Here is a 22966-nt window from a genome sequence, read left to right as displayed (position 1 = left end):
ACTCTGAAAAACCAAGATTTGAGTGTGGTTTACTCCGAAAAACCAATAAAAGATTTGAGTGTGGTTTACTCTGAAAAACCAATAAAAGATTTGAGGGTGGTTTACTCTTGAAAAACCAATATTTGATTGGAGCTCGGTTTTGCTCTAGAAAAACCAAAAATTGTTATATTTACAGGTTCGAAAAGAATGACGTTCCTGTTTGATTGAAGACTGATGAGTTCGAAAAGATGAACGTTCTCATCATTGAAGATTTTTTTTTTGAAGGGGGCATCACAAGAGTGTGCATCTCGACTTCAACAAAGTGAAGAATTTCCAATCGCAACGTTCGTGTTACTGCCGTTACGATTGCGGGAGGGTGTTAGAGATATCGGAAAATATATGTGTGATATATTTTCTGTAGATATCATTTAAGAGAATAATATATTTAATTAGGATATTTATGTTAAGATATTATTTTGAGAATATATCTTTAAGGTTTATGGTTAGACGTAGATCTTTTAGGAAGATTGTTTTCTATCTTATGAGCTTAGGTTTTGTATAAATACTCAAGCCATTGATGAATAATAATCTAGTCATTCTATTCTCTCTCATAAATAATTTGTCACACAATGGGTTAGTTCTCATTTCATACAAAGTACTCATTGCTAGTTGAATGCTTAATGCCATAATAAAAAAATTGGAATATTTATGGTTGTATACTTATGTTTTGGATGTAATAATACAAAATCACTTTTTGTAGAAAATAACTTGACTTGCTACTTTATCTATCAAATACGATTATTACTTTTTAACTTTAATTAATAGAGTAGATTAAAACACATGGGGCTACTTTAAAGTTCAAGTACCATCAACTTTCCTTGGAGAAAGATGAGGTCAAATTGAATAAGGGAAGCGTAGCCCCAACAGGCTGCTAGCTGAGAAGACTAAAAAGATGAGAGCACTTAATTTATTAAGTTTCTATAAACGTTGATTAAAGATTTAGAATGTGTTTATTATTAGTATAATTTTTAAATTACCACCCAAAAATGTAACTATTTTCGAACTAATCACCCGTTTAATTTTTTATTTTAAATTACCAACCCTTAAATTAAATAAATGCTCAGATTACCACCCATTTTAAAAATCCGGTGGATTTTTCATTTGTAGGCCCCACCTAACATTATTTTGAACCTTTTGACTGATTTTTTTTCCCCGATTTTTCTCTTTAAAAACGCTCTCTAATCTTTTATTCACATTTCCTTCACCAAATTTTACCCAAATTTCAAAGAGAAAAATGTGAATTGAAGTTAGAAGAGCGTTTTTAAAGAGAAAAATCGGGGAAAAAAATCAGTCAAAAGGGTCGAAATAAGCATTAGGTTAGTCCAACAGACGGAAAATCCACCGGATTTTAAAAATGGGCGGTAATCTGAGCATTTATTTAATTTAAGGGGTGGTAATTTAAAAAAAAAAAAAAAAAAAAAAATTAAACGGGTGGTTAGTTCGAAAATGGTTACATATTTAGGTGGTAATTTAAAAAATTTCCTTATTTATTATTAATGTTTGTATGGCTAATTTCATACTCATATATGCTTACTACATTTTATTTTATTTCATAATCATGTTATTGACATACAAGCTAATTTTATTAGTAATTCACGAACATATACGTGTTTGTAAATGGATGTATATAGATATGTAATAATATGGTTGGCATGTCATGTCATAGATTGAATGTATTTGTGGTGATGATTTCTTCTTTAAACCTAAGATCCCTCAAATTACAAGCAAAAGTAAAGTAGGTGAAAAAAAAAACAAACTTAAGTGGATGAGATTCCAAAATCCATGAAGATCAAAGAATACACAACATATGTAATACATACATAAGTTGGTGAAGTTTTCCATTAAACTTGATTAAATTTAGTGGAATTTTATTGGAATACAGTGTGTAACTCCAAATTATGACCCACAATAATTATTCCATATATATAGTGTTGTAACCTCAAATTAAAAGTTCTTTTACAAACAACCCAAGCATCCACTAAAATACATAATAATCATTAACAATTGAGTCAGCAAGAACTACTTTTTTTTTTTTTTTTCTCCCATTATATTATATATACTATTATATTAGACAAACCAAGATACATTATCAAAGTTGAGAGATTATTTTCTCACTAAAAGCAGCAGCAGTCTGAAAGCTAACTTCTTCATACCATCAAAACTTGATCAGTACATAATATAACCATGAATTTTGATGATGATGGCCGCATTAGGACAGGTAATAACTTGCACTTCACTTATCTAATGTTTTCATTACTTCTTCTTTGCTTGTTAATTACTAACTTTTGTTTACAGAAAAATTAAAATTGTTAATTAAGTTTTAGTATAGGGAAAAGCTGGGAGGTAATTTGATATCGAGTTTTAAGAAAGGATAATATTACAGCTAATGTCTGTAGATCATCTTGCTAGGTTTGGTATGTGGCGCGTTTTTATATAGTGGAGAATATACGTTGAACTTGACTTAATTTTATTAGACTTAGAAGAAGCCATTACCAAAAAATTTCTTAAAACTTGGAAAGTAGAGCATTATGATTACGGATTACCAAATCTAATAAAATGACATTAAAGAAAGGGATTATGTCATATAAATATATAATAGAGGTCAATCTAACAAATATGAACAAATTGCTAATAAGTAATAACATTTTTTTAGGTGAGCACTTGAGCAATATTTTTTTTGTAGGTTGAGTGGTTTTTTTTTTTTTTTTCCTCTTTTTTAATGCACTCTGAGTCACTTGTGCATTGCTCACCACATTCACCTTCATAGATACTGACTAAAAACTAATAATAAAAGTAAATAAAAAAGGAAAAGAGAACAAAGAAATTAAAAATAAAGTGTAGCTAATTATTCTTGATTAGTAACTCATCTTTTCCAACTTTATAGTCTTACAAAAAGTAACACTAAATAATTTATGTACTAACAACGTTTTTTAACCACAACATTATATTTTAGCAAAGAAAATGTGATCATCTTAAACCTAAATAAAGAATATTCAGCGTATATTCTCTATCACGTTCAGTTTTAGATTTTTATTTCAACCCACTTTTTTACGGAGTAATTCAATACATTATTATTGATTAATGGTAGCACAACTTAATGCTAACAAGTAACAACTCATTGATTGAAAAAAAAAATAATAAAAAATAAAAATAAAAATAAAAACTCAAACAAGTTTACATGGACTGATTAGGTTGTACAAAGCAATGTAAGAAAGATGGAAATCTTACTAATTTCTAACATGAACAAAAAAATGTACAACTTACAGGAACTGTATGGACTGCAACAGCACACGCGGTGACAGCAGTGATAGGATCGGGTGTGCTAGCAGTGCCATGGAGTGTTGCTCAGATGGGTTGGATTTATGGTCCACTTTCTCTCTTTGGTTTTGCTGTTATTACTTACATCACTGCCCGTTTACTCTGCGACTGTTATCGGACTCCTGACCCTGTCAAGGGCCAGAGGAACCACTCTTACATGGAAGTTGTACGCGCTACCTTAGGTGATTGAATCAACATCTCACTACTATTGTATTAAAATCTTTATTAGAATGAATTATTGATTTTAAATGTTACAGGAAAAACGGAGGTGTTCATATGTGCTTTTGCTCAGTATTCCTTGCTTTGGGGAACAATTGTTGGTTACACAATCACAGCAGCAACAAGCATGTTGTGAGTGTTTTTGCATCATAATTGTGCAATAACATTTGTTTATGCCATATTATTCTTATGCTTTGTTATACATCATTGCATTAACCAAGATTCATTATTTTACATGTTTAAGGTCTGTTAAAAGAACAAACTGCTACCACACAAAAGGACCAGAAGCTGATTGTCAACCATCAAGCAACTCTTTCCTGTTAATTTTCGGGGCCATACATATTGTACTCTCTCAACTTCCTAGCCTCGAGAAGGTGACTTTCCTTTCAGTAATCGCGGCCACAATGTCACTATGTTACTCGTTTGTTGCACTATATTTATGTATAGCCAAATTCGTGTCTCATCCCGAGCTTAGAGGCAACCTAACTGGTGTTGAGATAGGGACAAATGGACTCACTTTGTCCTCTAAACTCTGGCAATCTTTTCAAGCTCTTGGGAATATTGCCTTCTCTTACACCTATGCTCAGTTGCTCATTGAGATTGAGGTATTATTGTATAATACTTACACATTTGCTCTCTTCAATTGGTTTTAACCAAGTTATGTTGAATTTTTCTGATTAAAACAGAATTTAACTGCAGGACACGTTAAAATCGCCTCCAGCAGAGAATAAAACGATGAAGAGGGCAACTTTGTACAGCATTGCATTGACTACCGCCTTTTATGTTTCCTTGGGTTGTATGGGATACCTTGCCTTTGGTAATGAGGCTCCAGGAAATGTTCTCACTGCTTTCCATGAACCCTTTTGGCTAGTTGACCTTGCCAATATTGGGGTGGTTATACATTTAACTGCAGCATTTCAGGTACGTTACGTGTACATCTCTATTTTTATGTACCAAATTGTCGTCAAAGTTATTATATATGTAGCCTATATATATCGACCTAGCAACTACTATGTTCAGGTATTTGCACAACCAATATTTGCTAGCTACGAGAAGTGGCTAGCCATGAGATGGCCAGCATCGCCGTTCATCCACAACACATACACAATACAACTCCCAGGATACAAAACATTAAGCTTCCAATTCACGCGATGCCGGCTTCTCCTAAGACCCCTAGTAGTAGTCATTACCGTGCTAACTGCCATGATGTTCCCGTTCTTTAATGCAGTGTTGGGGCTGTTAGGGTCAATTGCCTTTTTTCCTTTGACAGTTTACTTGCCAGTAAGAATGCACATGAAACAGGTTGATCTAAAGAAAGGAGGGGTCAAGTGGTTTATGCTTCAAGGGTTATGTTTGATTGCTTTGCTTGTTTCGCTCATTTCTGCAGTGGGTTCTGTTGCTGATATTATTGATCGCCTTAAGCATACCAAGATCTTTAGTGCAAATTTATAGTTGGTTCAGAATTCTTCAATTGTTCCTAGATTAAAGTGTAAATTAAATGTATATTTCGTCTCAAAATGTATTGATAAAAATCATTATAAATGAGTGCAAAAAATATTGGGTAGACGCCCACCGTGGGGCTCGAACCCACGACCACAAGGTTAAGAGCCTTGCGCTCTACCAACTGAGCTAGACGGGCTTTTGTTTAATGAGAGTTGTTTTTGTAATTTCTTTTGATGTTTTTATTCAACAGATTAAGAAACATAATCATAATTAAACAATCTGCATAATCACTTGAGTAAATTTGATGTCATCGTCAATATATTTACCACATCTAAAAATCTAAAATCTATGTTCATAAAAATCAAATAAGGGTTCATTAGGTGAAAAAAATGAGTTTAAAACTTTAAATAGATTACGAGGAGTAGTATCTCATATTGATTGATGAGATTATGCACTCGGATGCATTAAACACATATGTATTCACTCATTATCACGACATCACGTGAACCTTTGTGTTTTCATTTGTGTTGTACATAAATCTTCTTTTTAATGAACCGGATTCAAGTAATTCATCATGACATCACCGTTACCAAGTATTTGGTTAGAAAGTTTGCACTTGAAAAAAGAGATTATGTGGCTTATTATTGTTATCTTGGGACTCGGGTAATGATTTTTAGTTTTCTACCTATTTCCCTTGGCCACATCAAACAAAAAGAAAGGGAATAATAAACTTTAAGTGATGATTTTATTTTACTTTTAAACCAAACAAATGAAAAGGTAAGAGTTACATTATTCTTTTTTCCTTCTTATTTATTCTTTTCCATTCTATTTTCTGATTAATTGTTGTACTCCGTATAAAATTTAGGAGTAGATCGCTTAAATATGTGTATTGAAGGAGATCGTGTCCCATAAGGCCACAACCAATCTTTATACTGAATTAAGAAGTAGTTTGAAATATCTCTACTTTAATACAAATGGTGTAAAAAAAGATGGTCAACCAACTCACTATTTGGTAAAGGTATGATGATCATGTGAATGCACCAAATCGTGGATATGGACTACTCGTATAAACAGCCAACATTGTACAATTTGTATTCCGTATGATTTGCGTCATTCGCCAAATTGCGACTAGAACTTTCTCATATGCAAGTAGTCATCTATAAAAAGGAAACCCTGAATCTGTCTAAATCAAACACATTAATTTCAATCAATTTTATACAGTAATTCTTCACCAATTTCCTCTCCTCAAACCCTAAAAAAAAATCCCCAATTCAATTGAATTCAAATTTCGTCGATCCGATTAAACGATGAGCACCAGTAGAACGGCAACACCTACAATTTCTCAAACCCTAACCCTAGAAAGCACTCCATCTTCAAATCAACAACAACAGGCGGAAACCCTAGTTCTTCGTCTGAATCGCAAGAAGAAGGTTTCCTGGAAAGAAGGCACAATCAATAATGAATTTATGAACAAGAAAAGCTCCAAAAAATGCTGTATTTTTCACAAGGAGAAACCCTTTGATGAAGATACTAGTGATGATGAAGATGATAATGTTGCTGATAAATCGAACGCTACTGATAAACAACACCATGATCATGGTTGTTGTTCGCATGAAGCTGGTTCCAGTAGTGGCGCTAATCAATAACTTTGTGCAATTGATTTGATTAATTTGCAAATCGATTGTTCTTTTTGTCTTCGATTGTCAGGTATAGATTACTGGGGAGAAATTTTAAGATTTGTTGTTAAAATCTTCGAATTTTGAAATATAATGGGTTAATGAGAGTTGAGATGCTATTATATTGTGTATATGATTAACAATGTTTGATGATTAGGCTCTAAAGAGATGTGTTGTGAGTTTTAGTTTATGAGCTTAATTTGTTCTATTTTTTATGGTTAATGTTGTTTCTGAAGCACCTTATTGGCTGCTGCTATTTTATGAATGAAGACAATGTGGACTCTTTTTATGTAATGTTGTTGCAATGGCCAAGATTTATTGAGAAATGCAGCTTGATTTGCTATGAAATTGTATTGCATCTAATTTGTCGAGCTTGGCTCGTTCTTATACACTAGAGTTCTTATAAACTCGAGTCTGTTTACTTGTTGGAATGAAGTTTTAATGAATGTGTAATAACATGTGATCTTTAGCAACAAAGAGGTTTAGTGTATGGAGTGGAAAGAGTCCATTTATGTGGTTTAGGGGGAAGAGGGGGTTGGGTTCGAGCTTTTGGGGAGGACTTGCAGTAAAGAATTTCGTAGGGCACTGATTGAAGGTGAAGCAATCTCTTTTACAAGACTAGATGCTGAAAACTTGTGACAATTATATGGTTTTATCATATAAACTTGAATTTTGCGAAGAGATGGAGGATAAATATGAACTACATGGCATTAGCACATGGAGTTTCATGAGTTGAGTCTTAGAGATTTGCTTTGATTTCTGAAACTGTGGGTGTATTTGCTATTGGATGTTTGTCGATCTTCAAGTGCTTGTATTAGTCTAGGAGTTCATCGTATTGCTTGAAGAAAGAGGAACCATTAGCGATATCACTGTGATCTGGAGTGGACTGCTGATAAAACTTAGATGAAAAAATTTAGCTTCTTTTGTTAGCCGGGTGGCTGATTGAAGGGGACTAACCAGTGTTTCAGATAATTAAAAGTTTTGAAGGTGTACAGATATGGTTTCCGGATACAGGAACACCAGAGGCCAGAATACCTGAATTCAGAAACCATCTTTGTCAAGTTTCACGATATCCACCTAAATTCCCAGACTGGCTACCCCGAGATAGGGACCTAAGGCCCTGTATGAGTGTGTGATCTTCGTGAAAGATAGTATCATAGTCATGGAAGAAAACAGAGCTCGGTAGCAATGTGATATAACAAGGATACTTGTGTTTCTGAGTCATGGATTAATCCACCTTTTTATTACTCTACCTAGTACATTAATATTGAACCATCTGGCAATAGATTAGATTCGGAATGATGCAGTGTGCAGAATCCTGAACACAACAGTATTAGGGAAAGTAACCCGTTTTCAAATTAACCCCAATTCCCTTAATGTCAATTATAGCTAACTTACCTCAATCAAGTTCGCAAAAATGTGTACTTCCTATTAAGCAAGTACAATTTTGTACTTATAATATAGCTATCTCCCACTTCCTCGGGTTTTGAGATGAAGCCCGACTTTCTTAACAGAATCCTCCATTGTCAAATTGTCATTTACAAAATGATTTGCTACAGCCATTGAATGTCATAACAGATAACCAACATCTTACATAAAATCGACTACTCTAATAACTTGCGGCAATTTTTTTTCAAATATACACAGCAATCTTACTATTGTGTGGACTGTAACAGCATAATGCACACCATAGAACCAAATAATTAAGTGACCAAGCTGATCCAATGTGTTAAACGATAATGAACATGGTCACAATATCGAATACATAAATTTAGCAGTTACTAGTGAGCTTCTGGCCTTCTAGAACTTCAACGTGTTGGCAACTTATCAAAGTTCAACTGTAAAAGTGGGAAAAAAAACACTAATCAGAGATATAGAGATGTTTCCACACAATTACAGACGAAGAAAAGACACATTGCAGAAACATGTAAGTTGCGAATATGAATCACATATGCTTACTTTAACACAAGTGTATATTTTTTTCTACAATGATCAATTCTATGCTAGAGCTAGAGATCATACACTGGTATAGCCTAAAACAGATCTTAGAATATAACTCGTCCAGTTTTGTCAACATAAGAACATGACTACACATATCTACCCTTTGCCAAGACTTGAAGAACGAGTAAGTTCATGCAAGTTAGCCAGGATTATGAATAAAAAGACTAAGACTATTCATTATCATTACCCATGCCCCCTAGAAGGTTGAGTTATCTTAAATTTTATACTGGACAGTCATAGCAATTGAACTTGCAGAGTGCTATATCAGCTCTCAATTTTCTTATTGAAACCAAACCTAAAGCCATCAATGCTTTAGAGCTAGTTGCATGTAAGAAATTGATAGCTCTTCTGACTAACTTCATCAAATTTCAAACTTAGTCAATTAAAAAATAAAATTTATTTATTAAATTTTTTTGAAAAAAAAAAAGAAGCAAGATCCTTGTATGCACTCAATCTGCTGTAATGCTCTTTACAATGGTGCGATCAAGTTAGATTGAACTTCACAGAAGCATGAGAATTTACGAAGTATTAGATAAGCTGATGAGAAGAGAGAGAGAGAGAGAGAGAGAGGGGGGGGGGGGGCGGGGGGCAAAGAAACCACAAACTCTAGTAGTAACCATAAAGAGATTAGCCTAAAATGCATTTACCACATAGATTCAAGAGGTTCCCAGGTAGCAAGGTTATTGGCGTGAGGTATGATAGTATCATGTACCAAAACTTTTCCATGGTCCATTCTGATCTCTCTGAATTCTTCAAGCTCAAAATCATATGCAAACAATTTATCTCTTCTCTTGAATACCATTTCTTTGGTATTTAAAGCAAAACAAGATAATGAATAATACTCATTATCCACAAAACCAAACCCCTCATTATTCTCATCACCCACATTTACATGCTGCTCATTGTCCAAATTCAAAAGCTCCCCATCATCCTCGTCATCCACGTTATCATGTTCCTCGTTATCCTCATTACCATGCTCCTCATTACCCTCAATCTCCTCATTACCATGCCCTTCATCACCCACATTAACATGCTCTTCATAATCCAGATTACCATACACCACATAATCCAAACCCAAACTAGCATCAATAAGAATAGTATGTTGTTTGACCCATTTTGTTCCTTCTAACCCTTTCAAAATCCACACCTCTATGTGGTCTTTGTCCAAACCATTCACAAAACTCAAAGAACCATCCATTGCGACTAGCCTATCATACTTATCCATAGTCTTTGGAAGGTCGGTTATGAAGAAATTTTCATCATCGGCCTTCATAGAGATTATGTAATCATAACCAAAAGGACCAAGAAGCCAGTGCAAAGCTCCTACAGTTGGAATGGGTGCTTGGCCAAAATTACGAAAAATTACTCCAACTGGTCCATCAACCGCCTTCCATGATCTTGTCTGCAAGCTCAAAATCTCACAAGAAATACACCCTGATTTATCCTTGAACAAATGCACCACTTTATAAACACGCTTTGAATGGCTAAACACCAGCCCATACGACTCATCGTGAAGTTTAAAAGGAAGAGTTCCTAGAGGAAACCCTATCAACTTCCTAGTCATAGGATTCATCACAATCAATTGCCCTGGGTTTTCTTTGCTGTCAACCAAAGGCTGGTCCAAAGATGAATTTCTATACCTTCCAAGTGCTTCATGCTTAGAAGTGATCAAAACCAATCCATTGCAAGAGGATACAACTGAGCCATAACAGCTCATATTAAGGTCAAGAAGCTCGCCCTTCTCATTTTTTATCTCTAAGAAATAGATGAACTTGCTTTGACGTCTAGACCCCAAGCTGCAAGGGAAGAGACTAAAATTTTTGGATAAATTGAGTTGGGCTTCGGCATGGAAAGTGTTCGATCTTTCCCCATAAATTTTTCTGAGTATAACTGGGGTATTTTGAGCAAGAGAATTATAAGCGGAAACAAACTCAGCACAATGGATCAGCTTATACAGGCCCGTAGAACAGCAAGTGCAAGGTGCCCCTTTGCACTGGGCCCCCAATTTAAAGGGGCCCATTTTTTTATTTTTTATTCTGACTAAAAAAAGAAAAAAAAGGCTAAACTCCTTGTTTATAAGTTATAATGCCAAGCCTGAGCATACTATGCGCATATTCATTTTTTTTTGGAATATCAAGAGCAATTTAATTAACAATAAATGAGTTAGCTACATTCACGCTAATCTTCCTCATTATTTTCCCCCCTTTTCAACCTTCCATATTAATTTCTCTAATTTTCCAAATTCCTCCATAATTACATCAGTCAATTCTATGGAAAACACCAAAAATTATATTGGATATTCACCCATTTAAGGATTTTCAACGGAAAAAAAAAAAAAAAAATTAAACTCAGTCAAATTCAAACTAATTTTGTTCCATAACAATGGCAATGAGAAATCAATTTCGATCTTGCAAGCATTTTCATTTTGCAACATATATATATAGGAAAATTGTGCATTGCCTAAATTATAGATTAAAAAAAATGTATAATTTTCACATTATTAAGGGCCCCTTTTCGATTTGGAACAGGGCCCCCAAAATCATTGCTACGGCCCTGAGCTTATACCATGCCTTGCAAACACAAGTAAACCTCAAAACAGATTTAACTGGAAGTTTCAGAAAGATCTGAAATATCAAATCATTAGGTAAAGAAGGTGCCAAACAAGTTTGCAGTTTGGCAGCTCTTTCTTGCACTGTCTTAATTAAGCTCATCTGCCTCTTTTCAGTCCCACAATACCTTTCACCAATTAAAGAATTTCGTTTTGTTCTCATCTTTAGTGATTCAAGTGGTCAACCTAATAATTATATAACAAATGCTATCAGTGAAACAACATTAATTTTACACAAATAATTCAACAAATTAGAAAACCCACATTATGTAGGTTTAACCTAATTCACACTTCAAAACTAAAAACATAAACATACAATTACAGCCTATAATAAGCAGAATTACTCAAATACCCAAAAGGGTGTTCAAATTTCCATAATTCACTGAAACCCAAATGTAATTTCAATTATTTCATACTTCTATATCACTAACTTAGTATAGAACAGATTAATATGAGGAAAGCATAATCTAATCATGAACCCATTTAAATTTTGAATATGATTAGATCTACAAAGTCGATAATCTGAAACAAACACAGAAGTTCAATACAAGAAGCTAAATTGATCAGTTTTTTTTACAATTTTTGATGGGGTAATTTGATCAGTTTAAAACCGTACATATTAACACAGAAAGACAGGAAATTTGAAACAAAAATTGAAAAATACAATGAAGAAAAAGAGTGAAACAGAGAAAGGAGAAGAATTTATTTACCAGATGCGAGAGATTGAAAGGAAAATGAAGGAAGAAGGCAATACGATGACCAGAGAGGGCTGCACAGTTGTTACACTCTTCTTTCTAAAATCTTCAATCGCACACGTTGAGGGTTTTTAAGGTTACTTTATTCCGTACCTTATTTCTGCTTATCTGATCTCACAAATAATGTCCAAAAGTTGCGAGTAATTTAGACCGGGGGTAGTAGTATTACGTATGATCTTATATTCTTATCTGATTTAATAGTTTAATTTTACCAAAAAAGTTCTTTTACTCTTCAACAAAAAAAAAAAAAGAAAAAAAAAAAAAAAAAAAAAAAAATCTTATACTCTTCTTCATAATAAAAAATTACTATACTCATATAGTCGTATTTTGTATGTAGCTATTGCGTATTTTTTTGTTATAAAAAAAAAACCAAATACTTTTATCGTAATTGATAGTTTGATTCGCTTGATTATGACTAGTAATTGATAGTTTCGTAGTTGCAACTAATAAGAATAATAAATAAATAGGAACTTATGTCAAGTTATCCATTAATGAATGGTGTATAAAAAAAATGGGCTAAAGTTATGTTGCCGGGTTTCCCCTACAATTTATATTCAAAATATCACAGGAGCAAGCCCAAGTAGATAACAATAATAAACACTTTCATGTTTAATATTCATCATATTAATTCACTTCCTCTAGTTATATGGAGTAAGATAAGAAGTCCAACTTCACAATCACAAACTTTCATGTTAATTTTAGTCTCAGTAAACCAAAGTAATCCAATGTAGCAGGCTAGTCTTATGGGATTTCAAGTTGAAGAGCAAGACATAAAACAACACCAAGTAAACAAGTTATGCTACACCGAATATCATACGAATCAGCAAAGATCGTGTTAGCACAACCCCGCATAATACAATTTTAGATCACTGAAACAAGCTTTATATCTACATACATACTTCAATCTCTTAGTACAACAACTTCCAAATATACAAGTGTTTATGTGGACTGCCATTACTATAATTAAACCACATAACCATAAAATCAAGTCATCAAGCTGATCCAAAGTTTCAAATAGATTATGAATAGATATGTGATGGAAAGGAGCATTATGAACACGGTTTGCTTAACGCATATTCAGATGTTCTCGAGTAGCTTCAGGCCTTCTTCAAGGCATGGTGCAAAAAATCTTCAGGATTAACTATAGAAGAAAAGAAATAAACCAAGTCAGGGTTTGTTGTTTCGATCTGATTCTGCAATTAAAAAGGGGATAATAATATATACACACAGCACAAACATGTAAGCAGTTAATACAGGTTCAACCTACTTAAACAAAGGTTTTTACCCCAGGGTAAGATTCATAATATAAAGAGCTTAGGCTATGCTAAAACTGTACATCAAAATACTAACAAAGCCATGATTTTTACTCAATCTGAGCTACTTATAACATTGATGATTTGGTATTGCCTAACCTAAAACAGATCTTAGATGATGAGTAATCCAGGTTAAACACCATAACAGACATGAGTCATACATCTAATCTTCAAAAGTTTAAAACTTGATAAATGAGCAAACAGCTAATTATAAAATGGCAAGTCTCATACAGAAATAGAAATACAGATATTGTAAGACTCTCCCCCATATCCTCTGGAAGATTAAGTCACCATCAAAGTTTTATGTTGGACTAGTAGAGAATTGCACTTGCTCTCAGTTAGCTAAGCGAAACTACACATGCTTTATATCTACATGGTAGATTGATCATTCATTGGACTAAAAACAAGTTTCAAAGTTTGTCAATTCTAAAGAAAAATAAGATCTTTGAATGCACTCAAGTTCTGTTGAAATGCTTTATGAAGCGTGCAATTGAGAAAGATGAAAACTTCATGGAGGCCCATTAATCTATAAGATTAATTGATAAGCAGAACTTCACAGAAGCAGAATTCTATCACTAGAAAATCAACATATGAGCGAGTAATTAGCCTGAAAAGCATTTACCTCATTGGTTCAAGAGGTTCCCATGTAGCAAGGTTATTCGAGTGGGGTATGATATTCTCATATGCTGTGATACTTTCATGGTCCATTTCAATCTCTCTGATTTCTTCAAGCTCAAAGTCGTATGCATACAATCTCTTTTTTCTCCTAAATACCATTTCTTTGGCATTCAAACCAAAAGAAGGTAAAGAGTACTCCTCGTTATCCACATAACCCAAAAGAGCATCAATGCAAATGGTGTGCTGCTTTACCCACTTTGCTCCTTCTAACCCCTTCAAGACCCACACATCTATATGGTCCATATCCAAACTGTTCACAAAGCTCAGAAAACCACCCATTTCGACTAGCCTGTCATACATACCCATGGTCATTGGAAGGTCTGTCACAGAGAATTTTTCATCATCAGCCCCCATAGAGACTATATAGTTGGAATTAGATGGACCAGGAAGCCAGTGCAAAGCTCCAAGAGCTGAAATGGGTGCCTGGCCTAATTTATTAAAAAGCGTTCCAACTGGCCCATCAACCGCTTTCCATGATCTTGTCTGCAAGCTCAAAATCTCACAAGCAATACACCCTGATTTATCCTTGAACAAATGCACCACTTTATAAACACCTTCTAAATGACTATAAACTAGCCCATATGATTCATTATGAAGTTTACTCGGAAGAGTTCCTGGAGGAAATCCTATCAATTTTCTCGTCATAGGATTCATCACAATCAACCGCCCTGGTTTTTCTTGACTGCCAACCAAAGGCTGATCCAAAAAGGAATTACTATGCTTCATAAGTCCTTCTTGCATAGAGGTGATCAAAATCAACCCATTGCAAGTGGATACAAGAGATCCGGCACAGCTAATATTGAGGTCAATTAGCTTGCCCTTCTCATTGTCAATTTCCAAGAAATGGATGAACTTGCTTTGTTTAGCCCCCGAGCTACAAGGGAACAAACAAAAGCTTTCGGCTTGATTGAGTTGGGTTTCGACATGGAATGTGGATGGTCTTTTGCTATCAACTCCCCGGAGTATGATAGGGGTGGTCTCAGCATGATTATTGTAAGCCTCAACAAACTCAGCACAATGGATCAACTTATACCATGCCTTGCAAACAGAAGTAAACCTCAAAAGAGATTTGATTGGTAATAAAAGAAAGACCTTAAACATCAAATCATTAGGTAAAAAAGGCACCCAAGAAGTTTTCATTTTAACAGCTCTTTCTTGTACCATCTTTATAAAATTCATCTGCCTCTTTTTGATCCCATAATACCTTTCCTCAATTAGGGATTTTCTTTTCATTCTCATTTTTCCTGATTTAAGTGAGAAAAAAACAATTAATTTCACAAATTAGAAAAAACCCCTTTCTATTAAAACCTACATTATAGTATAAGCTTAACCTAATTTACTATTTCTAACCCAAAAAAGCATATACATGCAATTCCAATTTTTAACTCAATTAAACCAATATTCAAAAGGGTTTTCATATTTGGCATGATAAAATGAAACCCAGATAAAATTTTAACTCAGAATTGAACAGAAGGAAATCATAGTAAAATTATGAATCCATACTATTTTGAAATTATATTAATCAATGCCATGAATGATACTATCTATACATGATATAAATAATAAAGCACAGATTATAATGATTTTTGTTACAAAAATTTAGCACATCAATGAAAAAGCAATTCATTGATCAATTTTCCCTCAAAAAAACTAATTTCAGTTAAAATGAAATCACAATAACAAGTACACAGAAAGCAAGGAACTTTGAATCAAACAACACTGAAATAGAGTAAGATTGATTACCAGTGAAGGAAATTGACAACGAAGAACAGAGGCCTGCTCTGCTTTTTTTTTTTTTTTATTTATTTATTTTTTTTTTTCTAGAAAATTGACACCAACATTTCTGTGAATTGTTATTCGCCACTGATCTTAATTTATCTCAGTTATTCGGAATCATTCACTCATACAAGTCATACTCGTACGACATTGTTTCTTTCTTTTAATTAAAGAAGAGTACTTTTATATGTTTTGTCTGTTTATGGCCAAATGTCTAGTGACAAGTGTAGTAAGCATAGTGCTAGAAATGGTAATTAAGTATTCAAGTCGGGTCATATTCGGATACGCGTAGCGGCGTAGTATTAGAAATGGTATTAAGGTATGGGGGTATGGAGAACTCATTTGAGATGGGGCATATTCGGATAAGAAGAATTTATGGTCGGATTAGTTTCACCAAACATTCAAATCAATTTTCATTTACATTACAAGTATTGTGTTATACAACAATTACTAAAATAGTCAGACTTGTGATCAAATGTTTTGCTTGTTTTGAAAGAAAGGGCATGAACGAAATGACTTTTAGGATTTATCGTTGAAATTTAGTAGCCTAAAACAACAACTTAATTTGTTAAAGAATGGACTTTACAATAGATATAACAGAGTCGGAAGATAATGGACCACTCCTATTTGCTCAAACTCGTGTATCAGTTATATGACATTGACCTATGATTGACTACAATGAAAGGTATTATATTAATCAATCCTATTGTAAATAAAAATGTGACTAACCTCTAAATCATGCCCACTATAATCATTTTTATTATTTTATTGGTAAATAAGTTGGGTGATATAATACAACCAAATTAAATTAAAGAAAGTTGACGAACCTCCACCTTAAATAACTTTAGCAATCTTTTTTTCTTTTCCCCAACTTTCTTCTTAACCTTAGCAATTTTTTTTCTTCAAAAAGAAATGGCATCTACTTTTGTGACCCCTCTTTCTTTAGTCTTTACCAACTTTGCTATCAGAAAAGATGAGCATGGTTAAAAGACACTATGCAATTATAACTATTTATATATGGTATAAGTAGTTAATCCAAACTACTCTTCTTCTTCTCTCCTCAATTTTTGAAGTTTTTCTAGTCCAAGGGCCTGTTCCGATTGACTGAACTCAGCTGAACTGAACTGAACTTATTAATTAGTGATTTTTAACTACGGATTATTGATATTTGATTATTTATTGATTATTTATTATTATACATATGTGTATATACAAATGTACATATTATTATTATTATTATTATTATTATTATTATTATTAATTATTGATGATTATTATTATTATTATTTATTGATTATTATTATTATTATTATTATTATTGTTATTATTATTATTATTATTATTATTATTATTATTTATTGATGATTATTATTATTATTTATTGATTATTATTATTAGTATTATTATTTCAATTATTATTGTTATTATTATTATTATAATTATTTATTGATGATTATTATTATTATTATTTATTACTTATTGATTATTATTATTATTGTTATTATTATTATTATTATTATTATTGTTATTGTTAATATTATTATTATTATTATTGTTGTTGTTGTTGTTGTTGTTGTTGTTGTTGTTGTTGTTGTTGTCGTCGTCGTTGTAATAAGAGCTTAAAAGAATGAAATTTGGCTTTATATCATTAGCAATATCATTAGACGTAAATAAGAGCCGAATTGAACTGAACTGAACTGAACTGAACTGAGCTGAACTGAACTGAACTGGATTTCAACGGAAGAGAACAGGCCCCAAGTGGTCATTTATTGACCAACTTGGCAATTTTGGCTCCCTAGCCTACATACACCAAACTTGTGCATAATGTACCTAGTACATAATATTAGGAAAAGAGTATATTTTGTCTTAAAAATTGTATTTTTATCCATGAGAATACCTTGAATTTTGACATTGATTGTATATAGCTAGGTTAAATTTGATTTGAAAAGAAAATGATTTAGAAAAAGTATTAGTACTCCCTCAATCCAAATAATGAAATAAGTATTCATAATTTTCTTTATGTTTTAACCTTTCAATATAAAATTTTACATCAATACTCTATTACTCTGTATTTAGTATTGTAACATTTTCTAAATCGATTACTTCCTAAGTACGGAGTAGTTTTTAATGTAACATGGTAACTTTGGTGAAGAATTGAAATTAAAATTGATAAATAATTGAAAATCTATATCTATACTTAGCATTTTAAAACAAAAACCACAACTTTTTCAAATGACACGTGGCATCATAAGTCACTCATTACCCCCATATGCCACATGTCACCTCCCTTAATATTTATATTTAAGTCTTTATGGATTCTACAACTTGCAAATTCAATTAAGAAAGTGAAGTGTTTCATTTCCATCATAATAAAATAAAGTTCAATTAATTAGTACACAACTAAACATTACATCTATTCAAAAAAAAAAAAAACAAAAAAAAAACTACGCATTAGATAAATATATGAATTATAATAAAAATTGTCTTTTCATCTCATAGACTTTAAATATAATCTTAATTAATATGTAATTTCATATCCCACAATCTTTGTGTATATATATCTAACTAAATTCCTTCGTCTTCTTTCACAGTTCTATCCTCACTCTTTTTTTTTGTTTTCCTTTTAAGTTATAGAAATAAAGCATACCATAATTAACCCAAGTAACAAACCGTGCATTGAACGGACCAAAAAGCTAGTTAAGATCAAAGTAAAGACAATTAAAACTAATATTCCCACGTGATACATGATACGAGCAAAACCATTTGATGTTAAAAATTACGAATAAAACACAAAAACTAAGAAATAATGTTGCTCACCAAAAGAGTGACTTGTTCCCTTAGATTTGGCCGAATTATTGAGTGCGTTACCAAATTTGCTGCTTCTCCCTCTTTCAATCTTCACTCTGGTAAACTAATCAACTCTCTAATCTTTTTTTTTTCATTTCTTTAACTAATTTTTGTAAGTTTTGAGATTCCAGGAAAATGTCTAATTAACTGCTGCTTCATTTTCTGATTATAAAGTCAATAACTTGCAACCCCATGTTAATTTATTTATTTATTTTAATTTAAATTTGGGATGAAGTAAATTCAGCTAAAAGTTCTTCAAATTGGGTTGATTCTGAAATCTACAATTTTTGTTTTTCTAAATTTGATTATGTTTGTAACAAATGTCAACAGCAAGTTCAATGGTGAATGAAGAGAAAATGGGTGGAAGTGATGAGCAAATTACTCGAGTTCTATTTTGTGGACAACAATTTGTTGATTCTTATAATTATACCAAAGAGTATTTGAGTAATTATCCTCATATTCAGGTAAACTTTACCTAGCAGTGCTGTTGAAATACTAAAAGCTGTAGTCTTGATTCACTGATATTGAACATTAGGAATGCATTGATTTGATATTACTGAATTTTAGTATTAGACATCAAGTTGAAAGTGAATATTGCCTCAATTTTATGTTAAAGAGTTATAGAAATCGAACCCGGGTCAAGTTAGGGTTGGTCTTGGGCAATTTGTAGTATGGGGGCTTTATTGTTCATAAGGATGAAAGGGTTTGGTTAATTGGGTTCCCTGTTTACACTCGCTAATATCTTTCTTAAATTGCGTGTTCATGTGATTAGTTGCAAGTAAAAAGAAACGGAGGAAGTACACTTTTGAACTTTGATGTTGTCCATTTTGCTTCTTGCCAACATTTTGAACTTACTTTGTGCTTATAAAAATTCAACCCTCTTAGAGATGTTTAATTGTCTAAGAAGTATCAAATATGGTTGTAATACATTTAATAAGTATCTTTATGTGACGAAGTCTCTTCATGTTGAAATTTAAATGTAGGTTGATGATGTCCCTCTAAGTGATGTGCCCAATGTGATTGGCAACTACCACATGTGCATACCGAGGATGATGCGAATAGATTCAGATATTATTTCTCGTGCAAAACAAATGAAGCTCATATTACAGTTTGGTGTTGGCTTAGAGGGTATTTCTCTGGGTTTGCTATTGTTTATGTGATTCTGATAATTCTTTGTATTTTCTTTTTTCTTCTTCAGTGATTGAAGGAGAAGATGCAGAATTTAGTGCATTCACTGACATTGTGTCTGGCTTCTATTTTGAGCAGGTGTTGATGCAGATGCAGCAACAAAACATGGAATTAAAGTTGCTAGAATTCCTGCAGATGGCACTGGAAATGCTGCTTCATGTGCAGAGATGGCAATATATCTGATGTTGGGCCTTTTACGAAAACAAGTAAGCTATTTTTGTTTATTGGTCTACAAACTTCATTATCCATAAGGAATTTTATAGTCTCGTTTCTCTGTGGATTTTTCATCTGCCAGTCTTGTAGCTAAGCTTCCCTTGCTAACATTTTGCAGAAGGAGATGGAGATTTCAATAAAGCTGAAAAAACTTGGTGAGCCTGCTGGTGGAACTTTATTTGGGAAAACTGTGAGATCCCCTTTCCCCCCACCTCCCCTTCCCTGGCTATTGCTGTGTTATTAACTGTACCAAAAATTTTGGATTTTATTGTTTACATCTTCTTTGCTTACTTCATGTATGATTCAGAACTTCTAGCCCCTCCACCCCCCCCCCCCCTTTTTTTTTTTCCTTTTTGATTTTTTTGAAAAGTTTGATAGTATCTGAACATTATCTATGTTGTTTGACTGAAAGAAGACAACTGATCGGTAATCATTAGGGCTAATATCAAAATTCAATCTTAAAGAATGATCGATTGATCTTCATGTGTCAATACAAATGGCAGTTTAAAATTCAATCATGAAGAATGATCAAGTCATCATATTTCATCTCAACAACGAGCTCAGAAATGAGTGAAAAATTGTCCCAAACCCTAGTGTGGCCAGGTGAAGCTTGTTAATAGTGTTATTAATGTAGTAGATTCATTTGTAGGTGTCGAGTCAGATGGCTGTAGTAAACAGACTCAGTGAAAAGCTTGTTTATCACTCTGGATTTAGATAAAGGTCTTTATGTCAGCAAAAGTTGTGAAGAAGATTGTTTGGTATTTACTTCCTTGTTTTAATCTAATTAGTTGATTTCTTCACTTAAATTTCCAAGCTAACATGAAGTGCGTATATGCTTAAACAGGTGTTAATTTTGGGTCTTGGGAATATTGGGCAAGAATTGGCAAAGCGGTTGAGACCATTTGATGTTAAAATCCTTGCAACAAAACGTAGTTGGACCTCTCTTCAAAAAAATGGTTTGACTGTTATTGCATTTGTGGAACTAACTACTTAGGTTTCCAATTATGCTCTTATTTTTTACGATTAGGTGTCATGTGTAAATTTTATATCTTCAGGTTCTTCGGCCCAAAATGATTGTGTTGCTGATTTAGTTGATGAGAAGGGTAGCCATGATGATATATACAAGTATGCAGGCATGGCAGACATAGTTGTTTGTTGCCTAAATATGAACCGTGAGACGGTAATGCTACTCAAATATATTGACTTGATTGTACTGTCGAATTCCATGTTGTCTAAGAGAGGTGCTGACCAAGGTGTATCTTTGCTAATGTTTAGGCTGGTATCATAAACCATTCATTCATGCAGTCCATGAAAAAGGTGTGTTTTACTTGCCTTAAATTCAAGTTGGCTAATCCTTTCCCCTTTAGCATGTCATGGTTTTCTATAGAGAAGCAAAAGATCTACAATGAGAAACTTTGAGCTCGACTAATTTTTTAAAATGTCTTGGTGTTGATTAGATCTTTTCCCCAGTGTTCATTTTGATGAAATCCAATTGTTTTGGCACTTTCACTATGTATGCAGGGGGCCTATCTGGTAAATGTTGCACGTGGAGGTCTCCTAGATTATGATGCTGTTGCACAAAGTCTCAAGTCTGGCCATTTAGGAGGCTTGGGTATTGATGTGGCTTGGACTGAGCCATTCGATCCCAGCGATCCAATTTTGCAGTTTCCAAATGTTCTAATCACACCTCATGTTGCTGGGGTTACAGAATATTCCTATAAATCCATGGCAAAGGTATGTAAATCTCGGGCTTAAGATTTTAAGATAATAATTAAAAGCAAATCAATTGTTATGAATATCCTTGGGAATTCTCTAACTTCTCATTCGATATTACCTAGTCACGCATTTACGATATACTTGCTGTGGGGATAACCTAAATTTTTTTTGTCCGAAACTAAAAATTTTCCGATGAATGAGTTAGATATTAATGGTTGTAAACTGTCAATAGAGTGTACAGTGTACAACGTTGAGTTCTTAGTGGATGGTATGATTGACGTGTATACATTCATGTCAATTGTCAAACACTGCAAGTCATTGAATGAACTACAGCTGGTGATCTGGAATCAAGTTCTGTCACATGCTAAAATCAACTGCTAAGCCTAGAATAAGGGCCTCAGGCACTGGTATCCAAGGGTCTGATGTTCATATGTTGGCTTGGATGCATATCATGTATTCATTTCATGAATTGAAAAGATGGTCCTATGAGGATCCCCTTACATGTGTTGTGATATGTTGCGGCTAGGAAAATACATAGAGATTTCACTGACTCACTATCCCAACGTTGTTGAAAGTGAGTGTAGGCCTCTTATGCATAAATTTGTGTTTCCTATCATTTCATGACCATAATTTTCAGATTTCTTGTTCTTTTGTTTTTAGAAAAAGGATAGTCTCCATTTTCTAGGCTTAACTTCAAAATAGTCATGGATATTCTGGTACTGAATCTACTGATTGAACGATGGACAAACATGCAGGTGGTTGGCGATACTGCTCTTCAACTTCACAAAGGGAGCACAACAGCTACAGGAATACAATATGTGAACTGATAAGGCTCATCATCAAGTTGCAGGTATAACCTCCTGTCCCCCTAACTTGATCAATTGTTAGGCGAGGAGGAAGAGCAAGGAGAATGATATTACTCATTTATTGTTTCACTAGAATGCAGTTAGAATTGTTGCTTGCCCTGTAGTATTTTTTGTGGATTGGTGGGGTGGTTTTTTTTGGATGCTCCCATTACTTTGTATTGAGACCTACCTATGATGTTAAACACATTATGGTCTTATAGGCAGACCTTCATTGGTGTAATCTCACTCTCTCTGGGTTATAAAAGGAATTTAAACTGGTCAGTGGATACTTGTTCTTGAATAGTGCAATAAATTAATTTTGGCAAGATTT

General features: G+C 33.3%; 4 protein-coding genes and 1 non-coding gene across 5 annotated transcripts; 2 read left to right on the top strand and 3 right to left on the bottom strand.

Moving 5' to 3' along the window:
* Positions 1-2049: 2049 nt before the first annotated feature.
* On the top strand, positions 2050-5247 carry LOC145638666 (amino acid permease 2-like). The gene is made up of 6 exons (XM_081689658.1): positions 2050-2257; positions 3306-3539; positions 3615-3708; positions 3821-4181; positions 4276-4497; positions 4597-5247. Exons 1-6 carry the CDS (start codon positions 2224-2226, stop codon positions 5026-5028), a joined length of 1377 nt encoding a protein of 458 aa, XP_081545784.1. The 5' UTR covers positions 2050-2223; the 3' UTR covers positions 5029-5247.
* Positions 5143-5215, bottom strand: TRNAK-CUU (transfer RNA lysine (anticodon CUU)). Its single transcript has one exon. It is a non-coding gene; the product is annotated as a tRNA-Lys (tRNA).
* A 2957-nt stretch (positions 5248-8204) lies between the features above and the next one.
* On the bottom strand, positions 8205-12147 carry LOC145638665 (putative F-box protein At1g47790). Its single transcript, XM_081689657.1, has 4 exons — positions 12015-12147; positions 11262-11490; positions 9344-10651; positions 8205-8533 (listed from the first exon to the last, which is right to left on the bottom strand). Exons 2-4 carry the CDS (start codon positions 11465-11467, stop codon positions 8530-8532), a joined length of 1518 nt encoding a protein of 505 aa, XP_081545783.1. The 5' UTR covers positions 11468-11490; positions 12015-12147; the 3' UTR covers positions 8205-8529.
* Positions 12148-12830: 683 nt separating this feature from the next.
* LOC145638664 (F-box protein At2g43440-like) lies at positions 12831-15974 on the bottom strand. The gene is made up of 3 exons (XM_081689656.1): positions 15794-15974; positions 13995-15294; positions 12831-13200 (listed from the first exon to the last, which is right to left on the bottom strand). The coding sequence occupies exons 2-3, from the start codon at positions 15287-15289 to the stop codon at positions 13197-13199; spliced, it is 1299 nt and encodes a 432-aa protein (XP_081545782.1). The 5' UTR covers positions 15290-15294; positions 15794-15974; the 3' UTR covers positions 12831-13196.
* A 2619-nt stretch (positions 15975-18593) lies between these two features.
* Positions 18594-22917, top strand: LOC145639713 (uncharacterized). Its single transcript, XM_081691035.1, has 10 exons — positions 18594-18732; positions 19004-19137; positions 19657-19801; positions 19940-20067; positions 20193-20264; positions 20919-21030; positions 21130-21254; positions 21350-21391; positions 21596-21808; positions 22546-22917. Exons 1-10 carry the CDS (start codon positions 18633-18635, stop codon positions 22615-22617), a joined length of 1143 nt encoding a protein of 380 aa, XP_081547161.1. The 5' UTR covers positions 18594-18632; the 3' UTR covers positions 22618-22917.
* The last annotated feature ends 49 nt before the right edge of the window (positions 22918-22966 follow it).

Source organism: Chenopodium album, chromosome 7 (genome assembly GCF_948465745.1).
Source record: "Chenopodium album chromosome 7, dcCheAlbu1.1, whole genome shotgun sequence".
NCBI classification, from domain to species: domain Eukaryota; kingdom Viridiplantae; phylum Streptophyta; class Magnoliopsida; order Caryophyllales; family Amaranthaceae; genus Chenopodium; species Chenopodium album.
This window is presented reverse-complemented; position numbering and strand designations above follow the sequence as displayed.